The sequence below is a fragment of the Typopeltis vanoorti genome, chromosome 1 (assembly GCF_054136105.1).
Source record: "Typopeltis vanoorti isolate ZY-2024b chromosome 1, IOZ_Tvanoo_1.0, whole genome shotgun sequence".
Classification (NCBI taxonomy): Eukaryota; Metazoa; Arthropoda; class Arachnida; order Uropygi; family Thelyphonidae; genus Typopeltis; species Typopeltis vanoorti.
Window position 1 is genome coordinate 39,734,399 of NC_143549.1, and position 20,023 is coordinate 39,754,421.

At 36.1% G+C, this 20,023-nt stretch overlaps 1 protein-coding gene across 1 annotated transcript in view; it reads left to right on the forward strand.

The window, feature by feature from the left end:
- The window catches only part of stan (Protocadherin-like wing polarity protein stan), a 777,611-nt gene that overhangs the window by 437,975 nt on the left and 319,613 nt on the right, over positions 1 to 20,023 (forward strand). Inside the window, exon 14 of the mRNA XM_090397383.1 lies at positions 19,483 to 19,645. Within this exon, the coding sequence (XP_090253509.1) occupies positions 19,483 to 19,645 (163 nt within the window). The remainder of the gene's footprint in view (positions 1 to 19,482; positions 19,646 to 20,023) is intronic.

The window sequence follows — 20,023 nt, forward strand, 5'->3', positions numbered from 1 at the left end:
GGTTTCCTCTGCTCAGATTTTGCAACAATGCAGGAGTATTCCAGAGTTCTGTTCTGTTCTGTTCTTTCACCCACTTGATCTCTTCCTCTTGTAAATAAATGATCTGTTCTAACAGGCTTCCAGTCATGTCCATAGCTTTCCTGATGACAGTACACCCCATTCTTCCATTTTTTATTTGACAAACCTTGTAGTGCTCTAGTATTAGAATGCTCAAGACCCCACTATGATAGTGGTCTGATCTCCAAGCAATATCCCATTAAGGCAAGGACAACCTTATAGAGTTCAGTGCCACCAAAACTCAGTCCTGTTTGATCTTTCACAAGAAGGAACATGCATCCCTCTTTCTTACCTTCACTAATACCCAGATTTTCAAAATTGATTAGATTTCCCTTCTTGATTGAACCTCCACCTCTGATCTTGCCTGACACAACACATTTCAAGTATTGATTCTGCAGTCGCCAAAAAACTTTGTGTACTTTTTTGTACAAGACACTACTTCACACCTTCACAGCTGCTGATTCTATACAAATTCTTAATCTGCCCAACAATGGAATATTGCTCCCATATTTGGTGTGGTACACCAAAATCCTCTCTGCGATTGCTTGATTCTATCCAGAAGTGGGTAATCTGGCTAATTAATCATCTCTGTCTTACATATCACTTCAATCCCTCACAGACATTTCTGCCGCTATGCCTCTTCTACAGATACTTTCATGGATGGTGCTCTGCTAAATTGGCTACTATCATTCCTACAATTTCCTCCAAAATCTTTAGAACAAGAGCCACTGCTAACCGACACTCTTTTATAGTCCATTTTGAAGCTTCAGTTCCACCTAACCAACTTCAGTTCCTTCTCCTCCTTCCTCAAAGGATACAACCTTCAGCTGTTCAAACAAAATATGAACAGATTCTTCCTTTCTTCTTATTCTGTTGACCACATATGGCACTAATCAACTATAGATCCTGTGTCCTTTTGTGTGTGGATCACTCCCCCCCCCCCCACACACACACAGATAGGGGAGGGTGATGCAGTTTTCATATTAATAAATAGAGCATTAACATAATCAGTATTCCTGATAATTCTACCTATTTTGGCATTATCAGCAAACATTTGAAGATCCTCAATCAGTGTTCACATGAAATATCATTAACAAATAAGTGAAACAGTAAGGGCCACAAGATTAGACCCTGAGTTTCTGAGACACTGCCACTGCACACAAAAAATTTCTGGTATTGTTCAGAAAGCTAATCTAATCCACCTCACTAATCTGTTATCGAGTTCAATGTTCTTCAGCTTTTACACCAACTTATCATTTGTAATCTATCAAATACCTTTCCAAAGTCCAATAATATGACTGTATATGAATCTCCTTTATCCAACACATTTGTCACTTTATCATAAAATGAAATCTGATTGCTATAACAAGACTTACCCTTCATGAACCCATGTAAACTTGAGAACAATATGTCCATCAACAAAATTCTGTAGTCTATTTGTAATCAGTTTTTCCAATACGTTGATGACAACTGAAGATATACGGACTGGCCTATAATTGGAAACTTCTATCCTAGAAGTGCATATGTGCACATGGATTAATCTTTTCACTCCTTTTGAGCCTTTCTTACTGCAAGATATTTATTAAATAACCAAGTCAGAGACATAGCTCACTCTTTTGCATATTCCTTAGAATAATTCATGTGGTAGTATGTCACCTTTTACCCAGTCCTATTAACATCTAAGCCAAGCAATGATACACTTCTGATTTTTTAACCTCTAATGTCTCTAATATTTGTCTCCCTTCTGCTTGTTGAATAGCTTCATTTACACCAGTATGATATACATTGACAATTTTTTTAAATTCAAGAACTTGTCATTAAGTTTTCAATAATTATTGGTTATTCACCAGTTTGTTGATTATTGACCAACAAATAAATGTAATAGCATATAACTTGTTATAACTAATATGCTATTATCATTTGCTTATAATATTTGTTCCTTTTAGTGCAAGTATTTTATAATTATATATCCATTTTTTTTAAACAGAAATACTCTATTTTCATTTTAATGAAATTTTGGAATTTCATTCCCACTGCATGCATGCACACGCACAGGAGGTCACAAGAATACAACAGGGCCATGCATGGGAAAATGGCTAGAGAGAAGAAAGAAGGAAGAAATCTTAATATTTTTCCTGAAAAGTTAATGATTGCATTCATTGGAGAAAATGGTATCAGGAAAGCTGATACAAAGAACAGACGTAAATGGAATGAAGAAAAAAGGGGTTGAAAGTTAGTTCATTAAGTTTTGAGCTTAACTGTGTATGGATGTTGACCAGCAGTTGTCCATGTTCATACATGATTAGAAGTCAGTGAAGGAATGGTGGTAAGTAGCTCAGTCGACCAAAATTGTATTCTTCTTGGCTAAAACCAAAATAAAAAAATGATGGTACAACATGACAGAATTTCATGCCAGTTGGAACATCACCCTGTAAACAAGGCCCTCGTTGTTTTCATTAGGGGAGCCAGGGCAAACAGCAAAAAGTCAGCTACTGGAACAAATCCTAAAACCCATCACCAGAGTTCAAGATCGGTACTAGCAACATAAGAAGCCTGAATGGCAAAGAAATGGAGCTAGCTGAGGAATTGGATAAGTACAAGATCGACATAATAGGGGTGACTGAAACAAAAAAGGCAAAAACTGGTGAGATATTTCTGAGCAATATGAAATCATGGAAAAGAAGGAGTAGCCATAGTATTCAACACAAAATACAAGTGTAATCTTCTTGAATTGCAGGCAGTCTCGAATAGAGTGATTTGGGCAAATATCAGAATGGGGAAACTGAACAATGAGACTTATTTGTGCCTATGGTCCCACAGAAGGTTCTACTAAGGTAGAAGTGGAGGAATTTTTTGAGGCTTTAGAGAAAGCAACTGACACAATGAAAAAGGAAAAAGTTGGTCCTTGTTGGGGATCTAAATAGCAGAGCAGGAAATGATTGTCAGACATACAAAAATATATTGGGAAAATTTGCAGCAACTGACACAATGAAAAAGGAAAAGTTGGTCCTTGTTGGGGATCTAAATAGCAGAGCAGGAAATGATTGTCAGACAAACAAAAATATATTGGGAAAATTTGGAGAACAGAGCAAAACTAATAATAATGGCAAATACCTGTTGGATTTCTACTCACGACACGGACTGCTTATTTCTAACACAATGTTCCAACATAAAAATGTGCACAAATTCGCATGGAGAGAAGAGTCAAGGAATAAGAAAAGTCTCATTGAATATGTTATTGTTGATAGTGATGTTTTCTCCCTGGTGCAGGACACTAGACTGTACAGAGGATTTGAAATTGGAAGTGATCACCATTTAGTCTTGAGCAGGATAAAATTGAACTTCATATTGAAAAGAAGAACATGTAAGAAAGTTTTAAAGCGAATAAAAGTTGAGCAGCTCTCAGATGTGAACTGTAGACTAAAATACACAAATATGATTTAAGAAAAAATGAAAGAGTTTGAGAACAGGAACCAAACCTTGTAGATTCAGTTGCAAGTCCTGAAGAAAACACTTGATTCAGCCAGAGAGGCAAGTGGTGAGGTTGTCTGTAAGGATAGAAAAATCAAAACTCCATGGTGGACTCAGGAAGTTAAAGAGGTAGTGAAAGAAAAGAAGAAAGCATATCAAAAGTTTCTGGCAAATAAATAGCTTGTGTTCTTAGAGAATATATAGACAAATGTAGGAAAGCTAAACACTATATAAACTAGCTAAACAAAAGTCATGGGAGGACTTTGGTAAGAAAACAAATATCAAGAAGATGGCAAGATTTTCTGGAGGTTGTTGAAGAAGCTCAGAAATGCAGGAAAGGGTGCTGTTATAGATGATAAAGGTGACATGACAAGAGAAAAAGATAACCTTTATATTATGGAGTAATTACTTCGTAAAATTGCTAAATGAAGTAATCAGTGACAGCACAGTGGTAAAAAACACTGATCAGGCATGCAATCAGGAATACATCTCATACTTGAAGTAGAAAAAGCCATCAAAAGCCTGAAATGTGGAAAGGCAACTGGATTAGATGATATTCGACCAGAAATGCTAAGTATGGAGGTAAAAGTCTTACAGCGGGGGGCTGCACTGCATAGTTCAGAAGGCATGTACAGAGGGACGAATTCCAGATGATTGGAATAGAGCTCTCATAGTACCCATATATAAAAAGGGAAATAAAACTGAATGTGAGAATTACAGAGGTATTTTTCTACTGAGTGTTCCTGGTAAGATTTATGCCAGTATACTTGAGAAACGGTTGAGAAGAACTGCAGAAAAGAAGCTTGGGTGAAGAAAAAGCTTGATTCAGGAAAAATAGAGGCTTTCAGGATCAGATTTTCACTTTATGACAAATAGTTGAGAAATTGTGGAAATATAACAAAGATCTGTATTTAAGTTTTGTAGATCTGGAAAATGCATATGACAAGGTGCTGCCAAGAGAGAAGCTATTTAAAATGCTACAGTTGTATGGTGTCAGTGGTGCATTATATCAAGCAATAGTTAGTCTTTATTTGAGTTGTAAGTCAGCAGGTAGAATTGAACAAAGTACAGGAAGATAGCATAATGTTAAATCTGGTGTGAGACTAGGATGTGCATTATCCCCTCTTATTAATTATCTATATTGATCACGTTATGAAGGAAAGTGGTTTTAACCTGATATCAAAATTGGAGATGTTAATCTCAGCTCTTTGCTTTATGCAGATGATATTATACTTCTAAATAAATGAGCTACAAGTCTGCAAGATTCCTTGACTAAATTGAATAACTGTGTAATACATATGGTATGAAGGTCAGTGATACCAAAGTTATTCAATTTAGTCAAGGAATCTTGCAGACTTGTAGCTCATTTATTTAGAAGTATAATATCATCTGCATAAAGCAAAGAGCTGAGATTAATATCTCCAATTTTGATATCAGGTTAAAACCACTTTCCTTCATAACGTGATCAATATAAATAATTAATAAGAGGGGATAATATACATCCTTGTCTGACACCAGATTTAACATTATCAAAGAATAAGACAATGAAAATAGGCAGAAACATTGAACATATCAACTGCATTTTGAATCCTATAGAACAAATAAAACATTTCAGCTTCTTAGGCACGATTTTTAGTGAAGATAGGGAATTAAAATGTGTAGATGATATTTGACCAGAAATGCTCAAGTATGGAGGTATAAAAGTCTTACAGTGGCTGCATTGCATAGTTCAGAAGGCCTGGACAGAGTGATGAATTCCCAATGATTGGAGTAGAACTCTCAAAGTACCCATATATAAAAAGGGAAATAAAACTGAATGTGAGAATTATAAAGGTATTTCCCTACTGAGTTTTCCCTCAAGTATACTTGTATAAGATTTATACAAGTATACTTGAGAAACGGTTCAGAAGAATTGTGGAAGAAAAGCTTGGTGAAGAACAAGCTGGATTCAAGCCAAATAGAGGCTATCAGGATCAGATCTTCACTTTACGACAAATAGTTGAGAAATCATAGGAATATAACAAAGATCTGTATTTAAGTTTTGTCGATCTGGAAAAGGCACATGACAAGGTGCCAAGAGAGAAGCTATTCAATACGCTATGGTTATATGGTGTCAATGGGGCATTATATCAAGTAATACTTAGTCTTTATTTGAGTTGTAAGTTAGCAGTTAGATTGAAGGAAGTACAGGAAGATGGTTTAATGTTAACATTGGTGTGAGACAAGGATGTACATTATCCCCTCTGTTATTCATTATCTAACATGATATCAAAATTGGAGGTGTTAATGTCAGCTCTTTGCTTTATGCGGATGATGTTATACTTCTAAATAAATCCGCTACAACTCTGCAAGATTCCCTGACTAAATTCCTAATAATCCTTGTTTTTAATATGATATTGCCATTGATGCCATCTGTTCATGCCTCCAATCTTTCTCAGCACTCACATATCTGCTGTCTCTAGTCTTTGGTCACATGTTTTACTTCTGATCCAGCTCGCAGATCCTGAGAACTGGGTCAGAACTGTTGTAATAGATATGATATGAAGGTTAGCAATAAAAAGACAAAGACAATGAAAATAGTCAGAATCATTGAAAATGTCAACTATGTTGTGAACGGAGAACTGGTGGAACAAGTGAAACATTTCAGCTACTTAGGCATGATTTTTAATGAAGATGGTAAATTAAATATGAAAATAGTCAACAGAATCAACAGAGTTCGTATGGTTCATACAAGACAGTGTTCAAACAAGTTTTAACTTATGGATCTGAGAGCTGGGTCAGAAGTAAAACACTTGACAAAAGACTAGAGACCGCAGATATGAGAGTGCTGAGAAAGATTGGAGGTTTGAACACATGGCATGAATGGCAATATCATATTAAAAACAAGGATATTAGGAAAGAACTTGACATTATCAGGATCCAGGAATGCATTAGCAGAGCTAATCTCAGGTGGTGTGGTCACTTAAACACAATGGGCGAGGAAAGATTAGCAAAACAAGTGTTCTCTGCCAGGTTGGCAGGAAAACGACCGAGAGGAAGACCAAGATGTAGGCGGATTAATACGGTACAAAGTGCCTTAGACAATAGAAATATAAGATCTGAAAATGTTGGAGTCTTGACAAGTAACAGACTGATTTGGAGGAAAATTGTAGATAGGAAGTTAGTAATGATGTAAGTTCTTCATGTAGTACTATCATATCCTGTGCACCCCTTGAAGGTACATGGGAGGAATTTGATGATAATGATAAATTAAATATAGAAAAAGACAACAGAATCAACAAAGCTAGAATGGTAGGAAATCAACTGAATAAATTTATATGGAATGAGAGAGAAATTAGTCAAAACACTACATTAACTGTATGCAAGACAGTATTGAAACCAATTTTAACTTATGGATCTGGGTTAGAAGTAAAACGCTTCACCAAAGACTAGAGACTGCAGATATGAGAGTCTTGAGAAAGATGAGGGGCATGAACAGATGGCCTCAATTGCAATATTATATTAAAAATTAAGATATTAGGAAAGAGCCTGAAATGGTTAGCATCCAAGAATGTGTTAGCAGAGCTAATCTCAGGTGGTATGGTCACTTAAACAGAATGGAAGAGGAAAGATTAACACAACAAGTGTTCTCTGCGAGGTTGGCAGGAAAATGACCCAGAGGAAGACCAAGATATAGATGGATTGATTCAGTAACAAGTGCCTTAGAAGATATAACTATAAGATCTGACAATGTTGGAATCTTGAGGTAACAGATTAATATGGATGAAAATTGTAGATTAGCATGTTAGTAATGATGTAAATTTTTCATGTAGTACTATAATATCCTGTACACCCCCCTTGAGGGTACATGTCAGGAATTTGATGATGAGTAATAGGAATGAAGTGTATCTGCCATCAACAAAATTATGAATAAGATTTGAGATTAGCAAAGAAGAAAGCTTATCGATGATGAGTTTTTCCAGTTTTTCATTTTCACATCTTGAAATGTGACTTAAATATTTCGGAATTCTCTGATTTACAATGTCACATAGCTGCCTCCTGATTTTTAATTGACTTATTATACTTTCATTAGACCTTTTATCTATACAGGAGACTCGATATCTTTCTCCATCACCACATCTTGAACCTGTTTATTCTTTCTTGCTGAATTTCCAAGATTCACACCATAAATGAAAATCAAAAACACCAAGCTGACCAGTCTTAATTTAGTAGTGATAGACATGGTTCTGTCTTTCCATATTTTCTGCAATTGCAACATTGCTGATCTCACTATGGTAATTCTTCTTTTAATTTCTGGTTGACATCTACTCTTGGTGCTTATTAGAGCTCCAAGGTAAATGAATTTATCCACTTTCTTGAAGTCATTGTTGTTGGTGAAATTGTCATTTTCATCTATGGCCATGTATTTTGTTTTATCATGATTAATTCTTTAACTATATTTCAGGCTTACCCATTCAACTCTTTTAATGAGGGACTCCAGTTCTCCTTTGCTGCTGGTAATAAGAAATGTATTGTCAGCATACCTAAGATTGTTTATCTTTTTTGCCACCAATTGGGAAACCACTATGACGTTCATTAAATGCCTTTCTCATAATGCATTCTCCATAAAGATTGCATAGATCAGGAGAGAGTATGCATCCTTGTCTCACACCTTTCTCGACGTTGAACCACTGAGATGTTTTCCCATTCATTGTCACCACAGCCAGATTCCTCTTGTAGAGTTGTTTTAAAGGGTGTGTCAAGTGTTCTAGGATTCCCATTTTACTTTGTATTTTATACAGGTCATCCCACCTGACACAGTTAAATGCTTTGGCATAATCAATGAAGCACATTGACATTGTTGTGAGTTTGTTACTGACATTTATTTTACTAAAATTTTGAAGGTTTCCTTGAATGTAACAAAATGGTGGTACAAATGAAATCTGCATGCCATGCAGCATAAAGGTCGAATGTAATTAATGATGTAGAAATGTTTGTAGAGAGACTGAATAGGAGATGACAGAAGGTATGGGTTTGTAGAAAGTGCAAGATTTTGTTAAACTATGAGTTATCAGCAGCTGATTGAAACAGACTGATGAAATGAAAGCTAGCATAAATGTGGATACGAAAGACTGTGTGAATGGAATGAAAGCAAGTGAGACTTTACAAAGGAAACAATGTATGAATGAAGAAACAAAAGTAAGTGAGATTATAGAAGTGAAAGAAAGTAGAAATGAGAAAATGGAAGCAAGCATGAGTGGGAAGGGAAGTGAATAAACGGAATAGAATGTTCTGAGATTCTGCCAGAATCTCAGAACACGACTACATCCGATTTCACCAGTACTGTCACTCTGGGCTTGCAGACCATGCTCTGGATACTCGCCACAGAATAAGGTGGAAGAAAGCCACAGTAATATACCACAGCAAGTTCAATTATGAAAGATTATTCATGAAATCAGCCTGGCCTTAGGAACATGCCAAACCTCAACAAATTTGGATACATGAGACTGCCCCAAACTTAGGAAACATACATCAGGAGAACTTCAGCCCAAAGGCCAAGGACACCTAATATAGCCTGCTGGGGTGGGGGTACCATCAGGACTTTAGGAAAACGTTAGCTTCCTCGCTTCATTTCTCATTTGCTGTTTTGTAGTACTTGTGTGCACGTGTCTTTATCTTAAGTTCCCATGAAGATGGCAATGTGGTGATGCCGAAATATTGGAAAGTATATATTAAAGTTTGATTTAATTTATATTTCTGGTATACGCTGTCAATTCCTTAAGTATTTAATAATCATGTTTAACCAGCGTATAAGCCTTTCTACAAGAATTGAGAATGATAAATATGTTGTCAGTTGAATGAACCTCCCATGATGAGTCTGCTTGACTGCATGGAAGGTGTAATAATAATAATAATAAAAGAAATTAATAGCAATTTAGTCTTTCTAGACACCTTGGTAACATGCCTACCCAATGGTAACCTGACTTTTTCAGTGTACAGAAAGCTCACTCACTCACACAGGCAGATACATTCACATACTTTCACATCACTCCTCCTCTCAACAGTATAGTATCATTAGAACACTAACCTATAGATCCTATAACCTTTGTTCCAGTCAGTCCTCTCATACAGATGAGCCATTCATATTTACCACACATTCTTTAAAAAAAAAAAAAAAAAGAAAGAAAGAATCTGTCCTTCCCCCAATCCTTGATCTTCTTTTCAGAAAAATTTTAGTAATGCTATCTCAATTCCTATGCCTGAGACACTTCAGAAATAAATATCCAGAATCTTAAAGAAATACAATCTCTGCCTGGGCATCAATCTTCAATGAAAGTTTGCTACCCTTATCTATACATTCTACAAAAGATCAGCTCCCTCCTCTCTCAGTGCCTGGAGTATATAATTTGCCCTGCTCCTGTAATTTGGTTTGCTATGGGCAGACAGGAAGATCAGCCAACTTCTGCATAAAAGAACACAAAAATACACCTGCAATCATAACCAATGTCAATCAGGCCTTGCAGACCATGCTTTGATATAGCTCATAGAATCAATCAGAAAAAAGATCATCATGCTCCATCATCATAGTAAATCTAGAAGAGAAGACTGATTTGCTAGAAATAAGCCTAATTTAAATAAATATGGTTGCATTAAACTCCTCCAAATATGGGAAACTACTACTTTGAGATCCCAGTTTACATCTTAGGCTGCCTACAGAATGGAATGTGGGAGGGAGGTAAGGGTAGGGTGCAGAGGAGAGTGTTAAAGATGATATGGTGATAGTGGAATATAGATTATGAGGGAAGAGAGAGAATTTGTGGACTGCAGATGCTAGCAGGCAGGAGAAAGTGGAGCAATGTGATAGAGGCCTTCAAACTTCTGCAAGGGTCATACAGGATCCCATTTTATGGAGGATGGCAAGAGTACAAGCATTCATCCATGGAAGTTGAGAATGAATGCAGTGAAGAAGGAGTGAAAATTAGCTTTTTCTGTCATAGAGCAGTGCATGACTGAATTGCTTGTCTGTGAACATTGTGATTGCAAATTATTAATATTATTATTGTTGTTATGATTCAGGACCTCCATCGAGTCACAAGATTCATCATGAGGAGGTCCACCCTAGAAAATACAGTCTATCATACCACTCCTTGAACTCATTCACTATCTATGCTCTCACTACCCTATCAGGCATTGCCTTCCACAGTTTAACCATCCTTCATGCAAAGAAAAAACACTCCTCACCCTTTTGCTAACATCCCTAGAAGTTGCAACTTCTAGAGATGGGCCCCCTTTCTTTGCACCCCCCCCCCCCTTTTTTTTTTTTCACAAAATGAAAAAACTGTAACTACCTGTGAACAGTTTAAATGTCTCAATCATATCACCTTTCCTTCTTCTGTCTACCAAACTTTGCAGTCCCCATTCCCTCAGTGTATCCTTATAACTAACATTGTACAGTCCTGATATCATTTTTGTTATCTGTCTCTACACTCTTTCCAAGGTTAATTTGTCTCCTTATAATCCTGGGGACAGCAGATAATGTGAATGAATTCAAGAGAAGGTGGGACATGTGGTTTGAGTGATATGTAGCCTTCCTCAATGATTTTCTGACTCTCTAGGGGTCATTTATAATAATACTACTAATAATAATTATCTATATGCTAGCACAAGAAAAGTATATTTAATATACTGCCAGATATTTCAGTTTGAAAATAACAAATTATCATCAGTGGCTTGACAAAAAACAATTTTTTACAAGGTAGAATACAAACAATTGATCATTCAAAATTAGAATGAGCCGCATGATGTTAAATCACTAATCATGATATCATTTCAATGAAGAAAAGTAAACATAAGAGTGCAGAATAAATTGCATATATAAATTTACAATGTCATACAAAAAACTTAAATAAATAAAAAAAATAATAAATCAGCTAACACCTTTTATTCCCTTATAAGGAGTCAGCAAGGCCTTTACACCCTATCTAGCTTTTGGAGACTGAGTGGGCAGTTCAATCTCCACTAGTAGCCAATCAGAGATAGCTGGCCCATGTCTATCACTAATTATAGCAGCCACTGATGATGAGGGTGGCAAACAAGTGCTGCCATTTCTTGGTAGCTAACCTTAACAAGATATGTTACTGTCTGAAATAATGTGGGTACTATGGTCGATTTTCTTGAGTTTACGGGATGAAAAACCTGAGTTTCCAGGAGGAAAAACCTGCTTGCCTGTGCCAGAGATCGATTAACTCGGAATCGGTCGAAGAAAGGTTTAGAAAAAGTTCCTCCAGTCAGCGACTAGATTTGAACTTAAGTCTGACTTCGAGTGACCAAGTGCAGAGGAGACGCAAGTGCCACTTCCACTAGACAGATGTAATATCTAGAAGGTCTTAATTTAAAAAAAAAAATTAACGTGTTATTCAGATCAAACTTTCCCATATTTTTGACAAGAATAGGCAGTCATTCTGATTGAAGTATAGAAGGCATGTTTTGGACCAGATAATGTTTGTGCTTTATCTCTATTCTGTGTTGTTGCACCAGTCCAGACTTATCGGATTTGTTTTGAAGAATACAAGATTGATGTTCTTGTATTCTTTTTTCTATAGAGCATCCGGTTCATCCAAAGTAAAAAAGATGGTCACAATGAACTTGGTATATTCCAGGAAGAGATATAGTTGAGCATTTATCTTTAGACAAGGAGAAATAGGTGGATAGTTTATTAATAGGAATATAAGTAGCTGTTAGATCATATTTCTTCAAAATTCTAGAAATTGTTTCTGAAATTCTGGAGATATATGGGATTAGAACTAGACATATTGATTCTTTGTTGTTTTGGTTTGGCTGCTTGTAAGAGTAAAACAGATGTTGTGTAGTCTTTTCAGAGAAGCCATTTAATTTCATGTATTGTTTGATAGTAGAAAGTTCTTGCTCTTAATGATGGGGAGTTGAACAATTAGTTTTACCTTTTCAAATTAAACATTTTATGATTCCTGTCTTTTGAGAAGGATGATGTGCAGATTGTTTGAGAATATAACATCCAGTAAAAGTGGGTTTTCTGAAACTGATGTTAAATTACCTGATGGTAAGTGGATGAAAAAGATGCCTAAAAAGGATAATTTGTTGTCTTTTTCGATTTCCACGGTGAATTTGATACGAGAGTATAAAGTATCAATTTTGGCTAAAAAGAGGGTAAGGAATCTCTGTTGTGAGGCCATCCTGCAAAAATGTTGTCTATATATCTAGCCCAAAATGAAGGTTGAGGGTTTCTGTTTGTATTCTACCTTGTAAAAAACTATTTTCTGTCAATGCTACTGATGATAGTCAATGCTACTGATGACCGAAATATCTGGCAGTATATTAAATATACTTTCCTTGTACTAACATGTAGATAATTCTTAATTTCGTGTCATAAGTTTCTCTCAAAAGTATAATAATAATATCAGGAGTAACTATTTGAGTTTCTCTAAACTTTTTTCAATCATTTCTCAAACCACAGGCCATTGTTTTTTACTATTGAATGCACTACAGGGTTATGTGTGGAACTACAAGGGGGGGGGGGATTATGAAGAGCTCGGGAGACAGCTTGCAGGTGTAGCATGGAATGCTGGAAAAGAGATCAATGCAGCTTGGGATATTTTCAAAAACTGTCTAGTAGATGCAATGTCTAAATGTATTCCAAGGATGAGAAGGTTAAATAAGGTAGGTGTGAGATGGATAAATAAAGAGATTAAGCATGCAATACAGAGAAAAAGGGCATTGTGGATGCAGCATAAGAGAAGTCAAAATAACCAATTCTATGAGGTCTACAAAGACCAGGCAAGGAGGGTGACTTGGTTGGTGAGGGTAGCTAAAGAGAGGTACGAACAGCAGTTAGCTAATGAAGCCAAAAAGAATCCTAAGGAGTTCTTTTGATATGTAGCCAGAAAAAGAAAGAATGATTTTGGAAGGATGACATTGATTGGAGAAAATGGTATAAAGACAGCTGTTGTGGAATGTGTGTTGGAGATACTTAATGAGCAGTTCATAACGGTCTTTTAATCTTGTGAATGTGACTTCATGGTAGAGGACAGACTGACTGTAAGTGAGCAAGAGGTGTATAGGGAGTTGAGTAAACTAGATGTTAATAAGACTGTGGAACTAGATAATATATCACCATGTATTCTGAAGGAGTGTGCCAGGGAGTTGACACCTGCCTTGACATATTTTTTTAATACGAGTCTTGCACTCGATCAAATCCCTAAGGAGTGGAAGGAGGGCAAAATTGTGCCACTTCATAAAGGAGGTGATCGAATTCAAGCATCAAACTATAGGCCTATCTGTGTGTCAGGTGTTGTGGTTAAGTTGTTGGAGAAGCTTGTGACAACTAGGATCGAGAGTTGGGTTGACAACAATGGTATTTTCTTTGATGGACAGCATGGATTTGCTAAAGGAGGTCATGTTTTAGTAATCTACTTACTTATTACAATAAAGTGACTGCTTCCTTGGACAGAGGAGAAGGATACACAGTAATATACTTGGATTTCGTGATAGAGTACCTCGTGATAAATTGACAGTCAAACTAGAGCAGATGGGGTTGGATATTAGATTAATGCATTGGATTGGAGACCGGCTATCTGATAGGTATCAACAAGTTGTGTATGGGGGAGCGATATCCAGGAAAAGGAAAGTCGCTGGTGGAATGCCTCAGGGGTCTGTTTTAGGGTCATTACTGTTTAACTTGTATATAAATGATGTGAAGATTTGGATGGAGATATTCAGTTGTTTGCAGATGATACAAAGTTGGGACGAACCATGAAGAATATTAAAGATGTTGTGTCCTTATAAGAAGACTTGAATAAATTGAGTGATTGGGCACAGAAATGGGGATGTGAGTTCGATGTTGCAAAATGTAAGGTTTTAAAATTTGGAAAACAAAGATGGGATGCAGAATTTCTGCTTGGTGAGGATATACTGTTGGATGTGGAGGTAATAAGAGATCTGGGGATGATAGTGGATAAGGATCTAAAATTTAGGGGACACATCACCAAAATTGTGAAGACAACACAAAGACTTCTGGGAATGATGCGGAGGACACTGACGTGTAGAAGTAGGGAGATTCTTGTTCCGTTGTATAAGGTTTTGATTAGGCCACACATGGACTGTTGTGCCCAGATACCAATCGGGGGTTGGATCAAAAAGTAGGATACCAAAAGGAAACAAACTGAAGTTAACAGAACTGTTATCAGTAGGAACATGGAATGTACGAATACTTTGGATTGCAGGAAAACTAGAATTATTTTGTGAGGAAATAACGAGATATCAGTGTGATATACTAGCACTGGTGGAGTTGCGATGGACATCAGCAGGAAACATAAATAGATGTGAAATCATATGGTCATGGCATGACACCAAGCATAAAGCAGGAGTTGGTTTCCTTCTTAACAAAAAAGCTAGAAAGGCACTCTCAGGCTACAAACCAGTCAATGAACGAATCATAGCAGCAAGATTTCAAGAAAAACCATTTAATATATCAATAGTCCAGATATATGCACCCACATCTGACAGCAAAGATGAGGATATTGACTTATTTTACAATGATCTGACAGAGACAATAGAAACAATACTAATTATTGAAGGAGATTGATATGCCAAAGTCAGAATATATAATGATAGTTCAGAAAGAGTCATGGGAAAATATGGTTTCAGAGAAAGAAATGAACGAGGTGAAGAAATGTTAACATTTACTGTTGACCACGACATGATGATCTGTAATACAAGATTCCAGCAAAAGGAGTATGGAAAATGGACGTGGCGATCAAATGATAGGAAAACCAAAAACATCATTGATATGATTATAATTAAAAGAAGGTGGATAACATCAGTACAGCAGTGTCGGACTTTTCAAGGAGTGGATATAGACTCGGATGATAGTTTAGTGATTGCAAACATCAAGTTGAATTAAAATAGAAAGTATAAACACCATTATGAGAAATGAAGAGAGCAAGAACAAGTGAAGCAGAAATAGGAAGAAGGTGCAGAACAGTGTTAGAGGAGAAACTTAAAAGTGTGGAAAATGAAAAAAATTCGAATCGAAGAGTGAAAGGAGTAATGAAGGTGATAGAAGATGCAGTTGAAGAAACAGTACCAGAAGAGAAGATCAAAAAGAAATGGATTAGACAAGAAAAACTGAAGTTAGTAAAGTAGAAAAGAATGTTGAAGATAAGAAGGAACAGATCAGGAATAAACAGAGAAGAAAGTGTAATGAGGTGAAAAAAGCATTCAGCCAGATAAGATGAACTGGTAAGAAGTCCAATGCAATAATATAGAACAGTACTATGGAGAGCATAAAACTAGGGAGGTGTACAAATGTTTAGAACCATTAATAGAAGGTGGCAAAATACAGTCAAAGCAGCCAAAGAAAGACATTAAACAGTCTTTCTTTGGCTGCTTTGAACCCAGCTGCTGATTTTTCTTCAATAGAAATGAACTTTTTGATGGTAACTGTTTCCAGAACAAACTGCTTTCGTCAACATTGAACACCAAATTTGGGGGAAAATTTTCATGTTCAATTATTCCCTTTAGTTTTTCTGGAAACTTATTCACCGCTTCAACATCTGCACTTGCAGCTTTTCCTGATAATTTTACACTATGAATTCTGGCCCATTTTTTAAATTTCTCAAACCAAACATGAGATGCCACAAAATTTTCCTCAGTTTCTTCAGTTTGTTTAGATTTCAGGTGATTAAATAAAAATAATACTTTTCTTGGATCACCATTTGAGTTAAAAGAATATGACGTTGTGACATATCATTTATCCACAAACTTAACATTTTCTCCATTTTTTCTAAAATTGGACTCCTTAAGCAAGTGAATTTTGCTGCTGTAACATCAATTCTGAGCAGACTGTTTTATTTTTCCTGATTGACTAAGTATGGTTGTTAAAGTTGACTGCACTGATCCTAAAGAATGTGCCACATTGGATTTTCTTTCACCCCTTTCAACATGTTGTATGATATGTAATTTAGTTTATAAAGAAATTGCTTTTCTTTTCCTTGATTCTGATATATTAACTAAATATTAATATTTACAATACCTACAATAATGCTATCAGAGAACATATGTCATTTATTGCGATGCACCACAATGAAACACACCTTATGAAGTGTAAGCAACGACTAAATTATGTGGATGACATGCGAAACTGTTAAAACAGACACACTGACAGCTTGGGAATACATGATGAGTCACCATCATTCGCAGGTTGGATGATTGCCGGGTGCTGACCTTAAAATTTTAATATTTTTACGTAAAATGGGGCTTGAAATTTTGGACTTCGTTATGTCAAGTCTTCGTTACCAGAGGTTAATAACATTAACCAAGGTATGACGGTGTATGTATATATATATATAGATGTATATATATAAAATTAATATTTAACTATTAATATTTATTTATACATCCCGAGTCAGTCCTAATAACAATATGTATAGAGAGAGAGAGAGAGAGTGAGAGAGAAACCTAACGCATGTGCACGCGCGCGCGTGCACACACACACACACACAGAGGGGGAGAGAGAGAGAGAGGTCTGAGGCCTTCAGAGAACTAACTTGACCATTTGAAGTCAGTGAAATGAACAAATCACCTAACACAAACTTAAAACACTCCAAAACATGGAAAAAACCATACCCAAATATACAAGAACCAAACACCTGGCCTATAGCCCTTGGCAGTTAATGTAATGTACATCTGCCTTTACCATCTAAAAAATGCACCCAATCTGCCACCTCAAAAAACATAACCACCCACCCCACCTCACATCAAACACATACATGTGCACACACATTCACACTGCCTGGCACTTCAAACGCTACACAGTTCAATGTTGAAAAGTGTAAGGTTTTGAAATTTGGTAAGCAGTGATTGGAATGTAAAGCATACATTTGGTGGGAGGTGGTGGTGGTGGACAAGTACCTGAGATTCAGGGGCTACATTGCACAAGTTGTGAAGATGTCACATCAGATAATGGCAATGATGCAGAGGACCCACATGCAGAAATAAAGAGCTTATGATGTTGTATAAGGCCTTGATCAGGCCTCATATGGATTGTTGTGAACAGATATGGTCACCAGGTTTTCATAGTGGCAAGAATGTTAGGAAGGAACCAGAGATGATTCACAAAAGTGTTCAGTGATCTTTGGAATGTGTACTATGGGCTTTGCAATGTGCAGTATGAGGACAGACTGAGAGAATGTAAATTGCAAACCTCATGAATAGGAGCACGAGAGGAGATATGATTGAGACATATAAGCTAGTCAGGGTTATTATCAGATTGAAGTGAAAGAGATTTTTCATAGAATGGGAGATGGGGTAGAACAAGAGGCCATCACTGAAACTGTATAAGCAGAGTGTGAACTGAGTAGTGAGGAGCAGGTTCTTTACATTGAGAACGGTTTTATGAGTGAAGTGTTATGAATGTAGACACATTGAATCAATTTTAGGCATAGTTGGGATGAGCATTGTGTGTGTGATAGTGTTTACCTTCTATGATGAATCTCTGACTCCATGACTTTGGTATGCAGTTATTAAAAGAACCCACTCATGTGTGCAAGCTAAATGTTTATTCAAATCATCCTGTAAAGAATTAACATAAGCAATAATCCTGAGAATTCTACTTAACTTTGTATCATCAGCAAACATTTGAAGATCCCCGGTCATTCAGCATGAAATATCATTAACACATAAGTTATACAGCAGGAGTCCAAGAACAGAAATCTGTGGCTTGCTACTAGTTACCTTCCTTTTGTGGGACACAGCTCCATTATACACAACTTGCTGGTATCATTCAGAAAGCTAATCTTCAATCCATCTAATCAATTTGTTATCCTGTTCCATATTCTATAGCTTATACACCAATCTCCGATGTGGTAATTTATCATTTGCCTTTGCAAATTCCAAGAAAATCACTGTATATGATTCTACCTCATTTAACTTATTTGTTACCTTATAAAATGTAAGCGGATTGCTAAAACAACACTTACTCTTTACAAATCCATGCTGACCATTATAGACTATCTTGTGTTCATCAATCCAATCCAATCCTGTTTTCTATTTCTAGATAGTTTCTCCAATACTTGGCCCACAATTGCAGATATGCAGACCAGTCTGTAATTGGAAACTGCTATCCTTAAACCATGTTTGTGTAGAGGCACTGTTTTGTCTTCTTTTCACCTCTCATAGTGTTTCTCAAAGGGTGCGCCCTAGAAGATTTCCAGGTGCACCCTGTGGTATTCCAGAGAAATATGTGTCCAGATATAAAAATAAATATAGTTACTCTATTATACCTTTTCATTACGGATATACTGCTCTTTTTGTCAACACATCATTATTATGTTAATTAACAGCGGTTTTTCTTGCAAAGAGAACAAAAATATGGTTTATTCTTGTATATAGTGTGCCTAAAATTATTTGTAGGATTTTAAATGCGCCCCGACTTCAAAAAGTTTGAGAACCACTGCCTTAGGCACATCAACTGCTGCAAAACTTTCCTTAAATAACCAAGTTGGGGGCATAGTTAACTCTTTTGCACATTGCAAACATATCTGGTGATATGTTATTCATACCCAAAGAAATATTATCATCCCAAGCAACACCTGACACAACTCTGATTATTTCACCTTTAATTCTCCTAATACTTACCACTCTTCTGTATGATGTACAATATTATTTACACCAGTATGATATACATTGAAAATGTGTTCATTAAATAATTCGACCAAATCATTTTCCACTATAAGAATCATCTGCCATACTTGACTCATTCTTCTGGACTTGTGAAGATATGCTTTGGAAAGTGTGATGATGACTACACTTTGGGATGTGTGCAGTTTAGGTTTTTGTGAAAGATATTGCTATCCTAATTCTTATTTCAACATAGTATACATGCTGTTGAAATTTCTAATGAGGTGACCATTTATTTTATTCATCTCATAATTACTTTAGGATGTCCGAGTCGGACCCAGTAGAGATGCATGGCTCAGACCAGCAGTTGAAAGAAATGTTAAAGAAGGTTGCCGTATCCAAAATCCGTGTCATTCTAATCCATGTCCTGTAAACAGTCGATGTATAGATCTGTGGGATCATCATTTCTGTCAGTGCAGTGCTGGTAAGCAATTAAAATAATGAACTTTGTTATTTGATTTATATTGACTTGTTCTACAATGATAGACAAAAATTTCACATTTTGCTATGGACAAATGAAATTAAATAACTTTGCACAAATTAAGTTTTGTAATTTTTTATACTTACAAGTCTCAGAGATGGAAATTTATTTTATTACAGTTGGTTTAAGTATCCTTACTTCTTTTTGTTTAACTAAATACCCACTTTTAAACTCCATCAATCATTTTTCTCATTGTAGGCATTCTTATATTTATTGCAATTACTCACCTCTACATCATTTATAAGACTTATTTTTCAAATGTGTTCTCTCTCTCTCTCTTGCTTACAGATCAACAAATTTTGAATGCATAATTTATTCAAA